At 45.6% G+C, this 13,236-nt stretch overlaps 1 protein-coding gene across 1 annotated transcript; it reads right to left on the reverse strand.

The window, feature by feature from the left end:
- Positions 1-841: 841 nt before the first annotated feature.
- LOC124687952 lies at positions 842-1,897 on the reverse strand. The gene is made up of 2 exons (XM_047221675.1): positions 1,683-1,897; positions 842-1,552 (listed from the first exon to the last, which is right to left on the reverse strand). The coding sequence occupies exons 1-2, from the start codon at positions 1,796-1,798 to the stop codon at positions 1,162-1,164; spliced, it is 507 nt and encodes a 168-aa protein (XP_047077631.1). The 5' UTR covers positions 1,799-1,897; the 3' UTR covers positions 842-1,161.
- Positions 1,898-13,236: the final 11,339 nt, after the last annotated feature.

Below are 13,236 nucleotides of genomic sequence, written 5' to 3' on the forward strand. Positions count from 1 at the left end.
AATCCGCCTCAGCCACTGCCCCACCTGATCTACCACACATAGCTCGTCAGGCGGCGGCCATGGAGGCTCCTCCACGTCTCCATAAAATTCTTAAGTATGTCGTGAAGAAGTGTTTATCGTCGACGAAGGGGTACACATCTGAATTCACCTGTGAGGACCAACATGACCGACCTTGGTCTATTTTGGCTCACCACTGCTCTAATTTCACTGAGAAATCTTTATTGACCTAAAACTTGCTATGTATATGTTCAGAAAAAAATTGCAACATGAACAACGTATTTATGAGACACAAAAGAAAACACAGGTTGTGCAAGCCGCGGCTGGAGGATATTGGAGGTGGAACCACAAAGAATAATCTGTTCTTATGAAACTCTGGAGAATAATGTCATCATTATGGAGAAAATCCGGAGTCTCCCGATATTTTTCCGGTTTCTTACTGACATATGGTCTGCTAATCGCTTGTCACGTGGTGTGTTGTAGTTGGGCGGAGGTTCCAGTCATCCATATGGCCGATGTGAAAGCCTATTTCAAGAGCTCAGTTAGCAAGAAGTTGTATGTTCCTCCTTTGAGTCCTTTCTCTTTCTTCTCTCTACTATAATTGTCTTCATCCATCTTAGTCTAGTCTGCTGCCCTGAGGCTGATGATGTTCTAAGAACAGATGTGTCTAAGGTAACGCTGAACTTCATGAAAAACACCAACACGCATATTCACATGGACACGCAGATAACCAGACACGCAGATTCACCGGAGTTGCAATGTTTTGGAAATCATCACAGATGTTGATACTTCTTTATCAACGGCCGGGAACATTGAACATCTTGTCTCCTAAAGAATAATCTGTTCTTATGAAACACAGGCCTAAGCTTCAAACATGGGCATCAAACATACTTCATCTGTCCCATGAAAAATGTTTGTTTCATGGGATTGAGGGAGTATCAAATATCAAACATAGGATTCGATCTCTGTTGGGTTGGGGGAGACAGGATCAACTCCACTAGCCACACCCAACTATGTGTGCTGCGCTTAACTCGTAATGCATCATTACAATCGTCCATTCGTAATTTGCAAACTTAAGCCTATGTATACTCCGTATTATTTGTCTGGTCGATCTGAGATGATCTTTCACTCTTCAGTCTTCACTCGCCCTGCAGTGTAGCTGAGTTAGCAGCTGATCACTTCAGCCAGCAGCTTGTACCGTCTCACCTTCACCTTAAATCGCACCTTCCCCGCTGCGGCCTGTGGCTTCCTACCCTTCGCCGTCATCTCCACCTCCCGCATCGGCGGCACCGCCCTCTCATGGCGAGCCTTGGTCGGCTTCTTGTTCTTGACCGGCTTGTCAGGCTCAGTGCAGAACGCGGACCTCGAGCACCCACCACAGGAGCGCCTTCTTTTATTCTCGTCGGAACCATTCCCCTCCGACAACGTCATCATCCTCTTCTTCGCTGCCGCCGTCGTCTGCATCTCCGGCGAGCCTCGTCCTGCTCCGTCCTCCCTAAGACACCAGTTGCACTGCTGGTACGTGGCCGCTCTCGGGTAGAGCTCGCTGCAGTGTCTACATGCACGCGAGAGCCGAGAGCTGTGAGCAGAATGCAATCTTATACGAATTGATCGATTGAGGCAAGAAAGATAGATGATAGAAAGCCGCATGCAGCTTCAAGCACATACGACCGTAAGGCATGTACCTGTGCTGCAATCGGAGGCGGCAGAGCTTGCATCGGAACAGCTCCTGCGGCATGGCGTGGTCGCCGCACATGCAGCACACGGCGGCGGCGCCATCGTCGGAGCCGGCAGACGACATGTATGGGCCGGAGAGGCAAGGTGGAGAGATAGATGGATGGAGTGTGAAGCCGGTGGATGAATGTATAGACGAGAAATCAGGACGATTGAACAGGCCGCAGACGTGTGAGGCGGCCGCATCTCGCTGTGGTCTTCACGGGCGCGCCCGGTAGCTTTCATGAGGTCATGGAGGGAGAAAAACAGAACGAGTAGCGAGTAGACCGAGCACGTACGTACGCGCGCACGGGCTTGAGTGTGGCTACGTGTCTTGTGGCTGCTAAAGAGGAAAGTAATGCCGCGTCAACTTTATGATCATGGACCGGGGGCAAGACCCAGCCATGGTTATGATAGCCATTTGACCTGGCTTGATATTTGCACGTCTGTTCTTTGTTGTACCCTCTCGTCGCGACTCCAGCTTATCACAGGAGAAGGTATCGCCTATCACGTCCACTTCTGTATCCGTGCCGACGGTCAGTCTAAATTGTTGAAAAAGGATATGAAATCCATTTATGACACAGAAGCAATACAGATATATCTAGGGCGCCTTTAGGTTGCGTGCTCTTTGGCTCCCATCGCATCTGGAGAGCAGAAAACAATCCTTTTGGTTGTCCTAAAGGTCTCCATGTTATGGTCCAACCAGTTCTCAAAGCATCTTTGGAGGAACGACCGATTTATGTGTTTCTAGCGAGCCGTCTTCATCTCGCGCTCCGCTAATGCAAAAGGGGAATCTTTCCCTGCACGAGGACGGACGAGGTGAGAGATGGCGCGAGCTCATGCGCGCAACGGCGAAAAGCGAAGGGGAGGGGGAGGGGGCAAGGATTCCCTCACCTCCCGCCGAGCGTCCTCCCCTATTTCTACCCCCAACTCTCACCGCCCGTTTCGAATCCTCCTTTCCTCCCCGTTGATTCAAGCTCCACCTACGGCCCCCGAGCAGGTAAGTGGCGCACATATCTCCGGTCGACGACGACAAGGCTTCGGCTTCATCCTCTTGTGCGATGAGTTCTCCTTCCACTCGGCAATGACAGTAAGAAACCACATCTCCAACGTCGTCGGTTAGGGTTAGATGTAGGGTTTCTATCGTGGTCGAATGTAGTGAATTATCATGATTTCTTCCTAATATATGCTTGATCTTAGGTAGATTCACATGTTGTGCACTACAATTGTGGTTCTTCGAAATTGGTAGTACATATTAGGTTCACTGATGGTGTATGATATGATCTCTGTGCATGTTCATTTGTGATATGCGGTCATTGTTGTAGGACTCCTTCTGTGGTGAATTCATCAAGGCCCTAATCTGCGTAGGGGAGTCGCGGATCCCCTCGTAGGTGCCATATTCACAGGCCCTTGCCGAGCCCTAGGTGTCGGTGACTGATGTGTCGGTCGATGATGGACCGGTGGCTTCCATTGTACCCAATGTGGATTCAGAGGCAGCGGCAAGGATGGCCACCACAAGGAAGACGAAAGCCAAGAACCTCAGTGACGCAGAGAAGGCCATGAGGGTTGCATAGAAGTGTACCATGAAATGGCTCTCCTTCATGTCCAAATTTGTCATCATGAAGATGTGGACGCTGATCAAGAGTGGCGTCAAACTGACAAAGGCTTCAAGGAAGTCCACCTAACTGTTGTGGACAAGGCCCTCAAGAAGCATTGCGGTACTGGCGTTTGGTGCACACAGGTGTACAATCAGCTGAGGAAGTGGGGGTTGCGGTGGCTCATCGAGCAGGCTCCATGATCTTACTGGTACTCAATGGTGCGAGGAGACCAAAATCACCATCCTAGAGGCTGACCACTACCACAGGCACGTCTCGGTAAGCACAATATCCTCCTCACTAACTTCGAATGGTAGGATCATCGCTAACCTGCACAACTAACATACTCTGTTCCAATGGTAGGATCACCCAAGGGACGCCAAGTTCCTGAACACACCTATTATCAACTACGATGTGGTGTAGTCAATCTTTTCGTTCAGCCTCGCCACCGGTAAGTACGTGATGGGCTCAAGTGAGCCCATGGCATGACTCCAGTTGCATCGGCAGTTGAGGATGTTGACACGGAAGAGTCTGGCACGGAGATCCTAGATGGTCCCATGAGAAGCCTGCTGATGCCCCTGAAAATGTGCACATGTGTAAGAGGAAGAGGGGTGCCTTCGCCAATGACGAGCTCGTGGCCTTCACCAACATGGTTGTCGCTGTGAAGGAAGTCACACATGCCATCTGGGACAACAATCCCACATACTTGCACCCCAACATGTACACCTCGGTGATGGACATTGTTCGCTTCACCGAGGAGTCCCTCCGGCGTTGCTGAACCACCTCTTCGACCATAAGACTCAGGGTACGAGCTTCGTTGGCATGAATCAACCACACCATATCCTCTAGCTCAACACCTATCTTGGCAAGTATTGCGAAACCATGTTAAGTAGTACGAAACCATGTTGTACTTCCCTTGTGGCCATTAGGGTGCGGAGCCATGAGTGGACTTGATGATGATGATGACGATGATGTATATTTTGTTTTAGGTAGGTCTTGAAAACTTCTTATGGACTGTAACTATGATGATGTGGATACTAACCCCTCACGTGATGGTGAACTTGCGGTATTATGATAACACCCACTTTTGTTGTGGTGGTAAGATTACACCATAGTAGTGTATGATGAAGTTGTTATCCATTTTTGAAATGATCATGGAAGCTCCTCTTATTTTATGATGTGTCAACTTTGTGTCGCTATGTTATGCCTTGTTCCATGGTAGTGGTCGATCAACAACCTTAATCTTACTTATTCTTGTTCTGCCATGGTAGTGGTGCGTGGTCTTCCGAGGAAGAAATACATGTATCTACAGCTCATGAGGATCTGCCAAGAGCAAGTCAGTGGCTACTCCAACAAAAGTTACAGAGGGTATGAGACATTGGACGATGCATAAGCAAAGTAATAGAGCTTCTTGGATGATCAGGACATGGCTATTCAGGACAAGGAACAACCATTGTCATTACCAGAAGGAGCACTGGAGCTAGAGGGTATTCTGGCAATGCCTTTAGCACAAGCAGCACCTGAGGTACGTGACAACATGGTGAAAGAATTCATCATCGCCTTCCTGATCATCATGATTTTCAGGATATTGTGCTTCTGATTCAAGTATGATCTGATGCAACATGCAATGATATGGTAATCTCACCCTATTTGAATGATGTAAGAGTATGGAAATATGATGTGTGCAGCCAAACAACCATATGGTGTATGGGTAGAGCTAAAGTGGGTTGCGCGCAATCAAACAAAGTTGGCTTTGTTGCCCAGCCGGTGAACAATAGCGCTTTGTGAGTAACCAAACGAGGGAGCCACTTCTGGCCCATGCCTCGTTTGAAATGGGAAACCCAACATGGACCTTCCCCCACGGCCCCACTGAGCCCCAAGTTGAGCCTAAGCTACCAAAAGCGCCCCAAGTTTCCTAAATAAAAAAATACAAATATATATAGCAGCAAAAATTAAAATCCAAATTTGTGCCGCAACTCAAGAAACGAAAGGGAAAATGAGCTCGTTGGCACTTTCAAATCAAAACATGAAGCTAACATCATTAAGTTGATTTTTCCTTCTATTTTGGTGTTGTATTTTGAAAAAATATTATCTTGAAGATATTTTGTATGTGTCAACTCTTACCACACACACACACACTCATCTCGCAAAAGCAAAGTTGGTCGCTCCGTAAGCCATTGATGGTGCTTATCGTAACTCCGACTTCACACTGTTGGGGAACCCAAGAGGAAGGTATGATGAGCACAGTAGCAAGTTTTTCCTCAGTAAGAAACCAAGGTTTAATCGACCAGTAGGAGAAATGTGTGACTTCTAAAGGTGTTGCTGGCTGACTAGTGGTAGGGCGCACTACCGGCGTCAGCAATAATGTGGAACTTGCACACAACACAACCCAAATACTTTGCCCCAACTTACAGTGAGGTTGTCAATCTCACTGGTTTGCTGAACATAAAGGATTAGACATATCGAATGAAAGAAGATGTTTGCAGAAAGTAAACAGAACATGATTGCAGTTGAATTTATCAGTACAGGAAATAGGAACAGGGTCCACAGGTCACTAGAGGTGTCTCGCCATAAAGAAATAGCATGTTGGATAAATAAATTATAGCTGGGCAATTAACAGAATATCGATCGATACATGACAAGATGATTACTATGATAATTTGGTATTGGGCATTATAACATAAAACATAGACCGTAATCCAACTGCGTCTATGACTAATAATCCACCTTCATGTTAGCATCCGCACTCCTTCCAAAGATAAAGTTGCAAGCAACAGGCTATCGCATTAAGCAATGAGTGTAAAGTAAACAATAAAATTACCCTTGTATAAAACATTGTTGGGTTATCCCTAGTAGCAACAGCATATCTACAACCTTAGAAGTTATAAAATCACTCTCCCAGATTACTAGAGGCATGAACCTACTATCGAGCATAAATACCCCCTCTTGGAGTCACAAGTATCCACTTGGCCAGAGTTTCTACTAGCAACGGAGAGCATGCAAGATCACAAATAACATATGACATGAATATATAATCAATCTTAACATAGTATTCAACATTCATTGGATCCCAGCAAACCAAACATAGATGATTACATAAAGATAATCTTGATCATGTAGGGCAGCTCACAAGATCGATACATGAAGCACAAGGTGGAGAAGACAACCATCTAGCTACTGCTATGGACCCATAGTCCAGGGATGAACTACTCAGGCATCACTTCGGAGGCGGGCATGGCGATGTACATGCCTCTGGTGATGATTTCCCCCTCCGGCAGGGTGCCGGGAAGAGCTTCAGAACCCCCCGAGATGGGTTCGGCGATGGCGGCCGCGACGAAACTTTTCGTGGATTTTGGCTCACGTATCCAGGGATTTCTCGAGATCATCAATAAATAGGCGGAGGATTCAGGTAGGTGGGGCGCCTGGGGGGGCCCACACCATGCCTTGGCGCGGGCCAACCCTAGGCCACGCCAAGGGCAGGTGTGGGCATCCTGGTGCGCCTCTTCGTCCCCCCTCCGGGCTTCGTCTTCGTTTCGGTAAAATATTGACTTCGTCTTTTGTTTCATCCAATTCCGAGAATATTTCCTGTACAACTTTTCTGAAATATAAAAACAGCAGAAAACAAGGAACTGGCACTGTGGCATCTTGTTAATAGGTTAGTGCCGGAAATCATGTAAAAGTGCAACGAAGTGTAAACAAAACACATATGAATTGGTGTAAAATAAGCATGTAGCATCGAAAAATTATAGATCCGTTTGAGACGTATCAGCCATCAAGCCATATTAGGGTACTTAAATAATGTCTCGGGGTTTGTGGTATTCTACCTGTGACAAGAAAACGAATATCTTCCCTGTCTCAAGAACCGTCAATCTTAAGAAAGGGCCATGCCACCATTCACGGGGTTTCCACCAATTGATTTGATTCATAAATTGGCGATCAAGATCAACTATACCTCCCACACCATACACAAGGTAAAGTTTGATGTTTCTCTGACAAGTGGTCCTAGCCCGTCAACTCTGTATTTGAGGTAGAGAATAAATGGCAGACTCAACATCAACCAATCATCCATGTTTCACGCAACGACCATCAACTCGATGACAGCTCGAGCAATGCCTAATCACTGGCACCCCCTCCTTCTCGGTCTCCCCCTCGTTCTTCTGCCTCTTCATCGAGCCCAGGAGTTAAGTAACAACCTTAGCAAGGAGGGGGAGAGGAAGAGGAGAAAGCGAGAAAATAGAGTAGAAGGAGGGTACAACTAAAATTTAAGGGATTACTTCAAAGCGGGGGTGTCATGGTGTAGAAAATGGAATGTAGATTGGTGGTGTAAATGTTGAGTGAATGATATAATGTGAAGAGGAGTGGTTATTGAGTGGGTAGGCGCTAACATGTCGCGAAGAGTGTGTATGGGTAGTGGTGTTTTTTATAGTGTGTACCCATCACAATTAACATTAAGAAAAAAGTGTGTCGGAATATTGGATAGCACTCGATAGTAAATACCGAGGTCCTCTTCTTCATCCTACACAAATTGCATGCTTTCCCTTCCCTCATATCGCATCCCTGTCAATTCTTCCTTGCCTCTTTGTCTCATACCTCATCCACCTCTACTGATGCTCCTTATTTCAAAATCGTTCCTCGATGTCTCACTTCTAAACTTCCATCCTTGTTAGGTATGTTGCGTCATTCACCAATGTCGAGTCGGTGGAGTTGATTTGGGGTCCCATCATGTATTACTTAAGGTTTCCTCTAATCCCGGAGTCACTTATTATTCTCCCCATATCAGATGGCCACCCTCTTTCGACTGTCATCTTTTTTTTTTCCTTCTCTTCTTGATCTCCCTCCATAAACCCCTCTTCTTCCCATGCCTACCTTTTTCTCTAGTGAGTCAAGATGTTGCATCATTTTCCGAGAGACACCGAACCAAACATTTGATCCACAAATTTTTCGCAGGATTAATTATATATTTTTAGACCTGGCGATTTTATTTTACAATTAACTCTAAAATATTTAAAATATTTATGGTGTAAATGTTGATGTATTTCTTGTGTTGAATTCTTTGGAAGAAAACCCTAGAATTTGAGCCACTTTAACTAATAATTAGGAAGATGCAAAAGGTTGTGTGTTCGTAGTAAAAGTTTTCTACCCCCTCTGTTTTATATTAGTTGCCCCTGCTTTAGTATAAAATTATAGTAAATCAGCGACAACTAATATGGAACATATGGAGTACTTTTAATATGTCTACAGTAAAAACACAAGATGAGACAATGACATGAGATGTTTTTCAAATAGCGCAGTAAAAAGTTTGAGATGAAGTAAAAAAAAAGTATGGTTAGAACATGTGGCATGTGGTTGAGAAAAAAGTAGTTGAAAATTGCAGTTCAAGCACACATGCAATTTATAGTTAAAACGTACTATGATTCAGTTGAGACAAGAAAAAACAGTTTGTGCGGGTGAATAAACCGCATATCGGTCAATTGCACGAAAGTTGCAGCCAAATCAGGTGCAGTGTCAATTGCAACTCGTGTGTTTGAAATGTTTGTGTGAAGTGCAACTCCTGTTGTCTGAGTTGCATCATCTCAATTGCAACGGGTGTCTGATCTGAATTGCAACTCGTATTTTAACTGTGTTGCTTACTTTATATTTATGGGGTGATGTGGACGCCCATCCCCGTAGCATTTTGTCGCTTGCTATGTCATCCCTTGTCTTTGGGTACCATCTCGTAAATTAAGTCAAGGGTTCTTAAAGCTATTCGCTTTTTTTCTCCTTTCCCTACATCGAAGTATATAGTCTCATGACTAGCGGGAATCAGAAAACATGGTGAGAACCGTAGGAGTACTCTTGAGGAGTGATCTTAAAAGCATGTTATTTGTGGTCAACCTTTAGGATCAATCCTCCGGAAGTCAAGACATGAGTAATGAGGACATGAGGTCGTCACTCCACGGCGCCTTGGTCAAAGTATTTTTCCTTCACGCATGCATGACCAGAGTGCTTGCTTCTGTATATGCCGTCCAAGAAATGGCAAAGCGGCTGCGTTCCGAAATTCAATGGACATACTTTGATGTCAACGGGGGCACGCACGAGACTCGATCACTGGACGACCTGGACCTGGTCACGCTTGCATCAGAGAGCGCCGCTGACGAAAACACTGGGCCCTTGGGCTGATTAGGCAGCCCAAACCCTGTACTCCATCGTGGGCCTCCTGAGACACTAAATCCTTGAAAAACCAAGGCCCACAGAGTAGAAGACATTTGATCGGCTATACGCCAAGCCAGCCCGGGGATCCGCACTAGTCAAGGCCTCGAACACGGCGAGCATTTTGTTTCCGATCTCGCGCGGTCTTGGCTCCAGGAGCAGGACGAGGACGACGACGGCGGATCCGAGAGATCGCCGGCATATCCTCTCCGGACGAGGCCTAGGAGGCGGCGAACGAGGCGATCGGATAGGCCTAGGTGGAGCCTCGGAGTCCGAGGAAGGAGGACAGGCGTCTTCAGTCAGGCAACGCCATCATTCGGACGGAGACGACAGCCGTCCGTCGCGCGCGCTCTGAATCGGAGCAGCTGCGGAAGTTCGAATAACCTACTCTCTTGAATCCAAATTAATTGCTGCAGATTAGACTAAAATCTGTTTAGATTTAAGAAATCTGCGTCAGCTAATTTGCATAACAGGGAGTACTAGATTTTGCTTGAAGAAAAGCGGGTCACTGATGGGTGCAGTTGGACGATACTCCATGTGTCTACAAACAAGTGTACGTTGCTTTCAAAATCTAACCCTTAATAGAATATATTTTTCCGAACGCACGTTAAAATAGAAAAATTGCTTCTCTGTCGTCACTAGGGGATTAAACTCAATAGCAACACATATGGTTTTCCTATTTTCACATGCACTTAGCGTTGGAGGTTAAAGAGAAGAGAAATAATGACTGCCACCTTCTTAATGCACTTTCTACTGCACTGTGTAGTTTGTCTTGATTCCTTTATGCAGCAAGAGATGGAACCTCATCTTCAACGGAGTGCACGACGGCAAGAGCGGACCAATTCTATGACCATGTGTTGGAGATCGTGTACCAAGATTTCCGCCTACTGGGGAGTTGAGTCTTCTACAAAAACTAGAAAGGGAGGGAAATGAAGATCATGTTCCTCGCTTGTTGCTAAGAGCATCTTCAGCCATTTCCCCGGGAAGATCCTCAGGATCACTTTTTTTCATCCGGACGGACGAAAACGGTCCAGTCACGCCCCCAGCTTCTCGTTTTCGTTCGGATTTAGGCCTAAATCCGTCCGGACTCCCCAGACCATCCTCGGTTTCCCGGGGTGCTGCCGGGGACTCCGGATGGAGCAAATTCCGTGCTCTGGCCCGCGTGTCAGTGAAGATTCCGCGCTCTGATCCGCGCAAATTCCCCGTGACGGTTGGAAAATCGTTGCTCCTCATGCTAAAAATATATCCAATCTGAAGCCCGGAAGAACCCTGCTCTCCCGTGTGTAGCTGGCTTGTTATGCTTTTGCCTATGTCTAGCCGGTGTGGATGCACCTTTGGCTTTGTTTTAGAACTTTGAGTTGTGGTGCTTCCCATTTACTTGTTAGTTTTAAGGAAAACTTTGCTACAAGACATCGTTATTTTATTACATGCTGATGGAATTGCGTGATAAAAACTTCTATGTTGGTAGTTCCGTTGTTTATCAATGAAACCGGGGATGATGATCTCTGTCGATCTTTAAAAAGGTGTCTTAAAGTTCCTATAAGCTCACTTATTCATGAGGGTACACGTGTAACCTGGTCCGCCTCGCGACAACTAAAGCTTATCAGTGGACAAATATTAGTACCTTGCACTCTATACTTTGCTACTACTACTCTATTCGTGAAACCTGCATGTAGTAGATCCTAAAATGTGCAAACCCCAAGATGCGTTAGATCGAGGAAACAAATTAAGAAGTTGAGAAAGGCATAGTGACTGGTCGATTATTGGAGCACCCTTTGTCCACATCTTGCATATGTTTCACTGTTCCAGCTTGACAAGGCATTTGGTATCCCCATACAGGCCATGTGGTGTATGGCCGTCGTGCATCCACGGTTCTCCGCACATAGAAAGGATAAATCTGGAACATGCTGTTAATAGTTTTTGGTTACTAGTGTGTACTACAACATAAATTGAAATTTTGTGCGACCAACTATTCTGTAGTCTCAGTTCAAAAAAAAACTATTCTGTAGTCTGAGTTGGAGTAACTTGCAAGGATCACAAAGTAGGGGTGTTAGGTTCCCGGCCATAATTTATCAAGCAAAAGTTTAACAATTTTGGTACGCATTTAATTTTTGCCACGCCTTACCATTCATATGGTCCACTTGGTATAGAGAATTCTAATTTCTAAGCCACATTTGTGTACCTTCCACGCTTAGTAAATTTATGTTAGACAAAGCGTGGCTATAAACCGTACTCTTCTCTCGTTCTGAAGATAGAATACAGCCGGGCGCTCTATGACCATTCATGAATCAACAATGCTTGGATGTGTGTGGATGATTGAGTAGCCATGCATGCCTGCCAAGTAACCATGGATGGCGATGGACGTGCATTTAGCAGCCCTTTCTGACATGGCCTCCATGCTATCGTGCTAATGTGTGACGATCTAGCTAGCTGGCTCGAGGAGCTTAGTATTAAATTGTATCCATCCAACCTGTAAGCTCGAGCCAAAAAAAAACGTGGGCAATGTATTACGACTTAGTATTAAATTGTATCCATCCAACCTATCAGCTCGAGCCCAAAAAAACGTGGGCAATGTATTGCGACAATTGAAATTATGCTTTTCTCATTTTTGCTAAACTAGCAGGACCTGTGCCCGACAGGCACGTTTGGAACCTGGGTACGCGCGTACCCAGTTTTCCAAAAAATGAAAAAACGATATTTAAAAGTTTAAAAAAAATGTGAAGTAAAATTTTGCATGTTCATATTATGTTGATACTTACTCGTGTGCGTTTTCACGAAGAAATACCATTGTATGTGGCCTACACAAAAATGACAAAATGCAATTTTCGGATCCTGTGAATAGTACAAATTCCTATTCACTATTTCATTAGGGCATTTTGTCATTTTTGTGTAGGCCACATACAATGATATTTTTTCGTGAAAACGCACACGGGTAGGTATCAACATAATATGAACATGCAAAAATTTACTTCACATTTTTTTGAAACTTTTAAATAACATTTTTTTTGAATTTTTCATAACTGGGTGCGCGCGTACCCAGGTTCCGTTTGGCATTTTCGGACCTGTGCCTATTTATATTAGATGGGGGAAAAGGTAGACACAAAGTCTAGCAGGGGAATGTTAAGGAACATGCCCAGAACCATACAACCCGTTTCTAAGCAAAATCTGGCGAAAACGGGTATAACACAACGCCCCAAGGCCATGCACCACTCGAGCCGATGACCCATCCAACCGAGAGGGAGGGGATGACACTCCACGACACCAAAGTTTCCGGTACCGCCGCTCCAATGTCCATGTTGATCCCGAGACCATGTGAATGTCTAGTCGAGACCATGACACAAAAGTTTAAAGCTGCCAAATAATGCAAGACAACGCTATCTGGCGAAGTACCGGACCTCCAAGGCAACGCCTGAAGGAGGAAGAGACGATAACACATTTGACACCCACCGCGGCAAAGGCAGAACCTTAGGTTTTCACCCGAAGAGTCCAAGTCTCAAAACGACGAGGGGGGTGAAGAGGCTCCTCAAACATGCCTCGATCGAGAGGAGCGGTGTTCGAAAACACCAACAACGCCAGTATCGACCGAGGTATGTGATGTGCTTTCTGGCGCAGTTCATCGTACACAAAGTCCTTGAAGCATATGTTCCCATGTCACAGTAGCCATGCACACCACACCGAGTAATTTGGGAACTATTTCTCTGATTCGGGCCTGCTTCAACTTGTTGTATTTGTATGGATGCGG

This window comes from Lolium rigidum, chromosome 2 (assembly GCF_022539505.1).
Source record: "Lolium rigidum isolate FL_2022 chromosome 2, APGP_CSIRO_Lrig_0.1, whole genome shotgun sequence".
In the NCBI taxonomy this organism is placed as follows: domain Eukaryota; kingdom Viridiplantae; phylum Streptophyta; class Magnoliopsida; order Poales; family Poaceae; genus Lolium; species Lolium rigidum.

Coding starts and splice junctions, on each gene's coding strand:
- LOC124687952 (XM_047221675.1), bottom strand. CDS start 1,798: ATGTCGTCTGCCGGCTCCGACGATGGCGCCGCCGCCGTGTGCTGCATG. Junction 1,553..1,682: donor CGCCTCCGATTGCAGCACAG/GTACATGCCTTA, acceptor GCGTGCATGTAG/ACACTGCAGCGAGCTCTACC.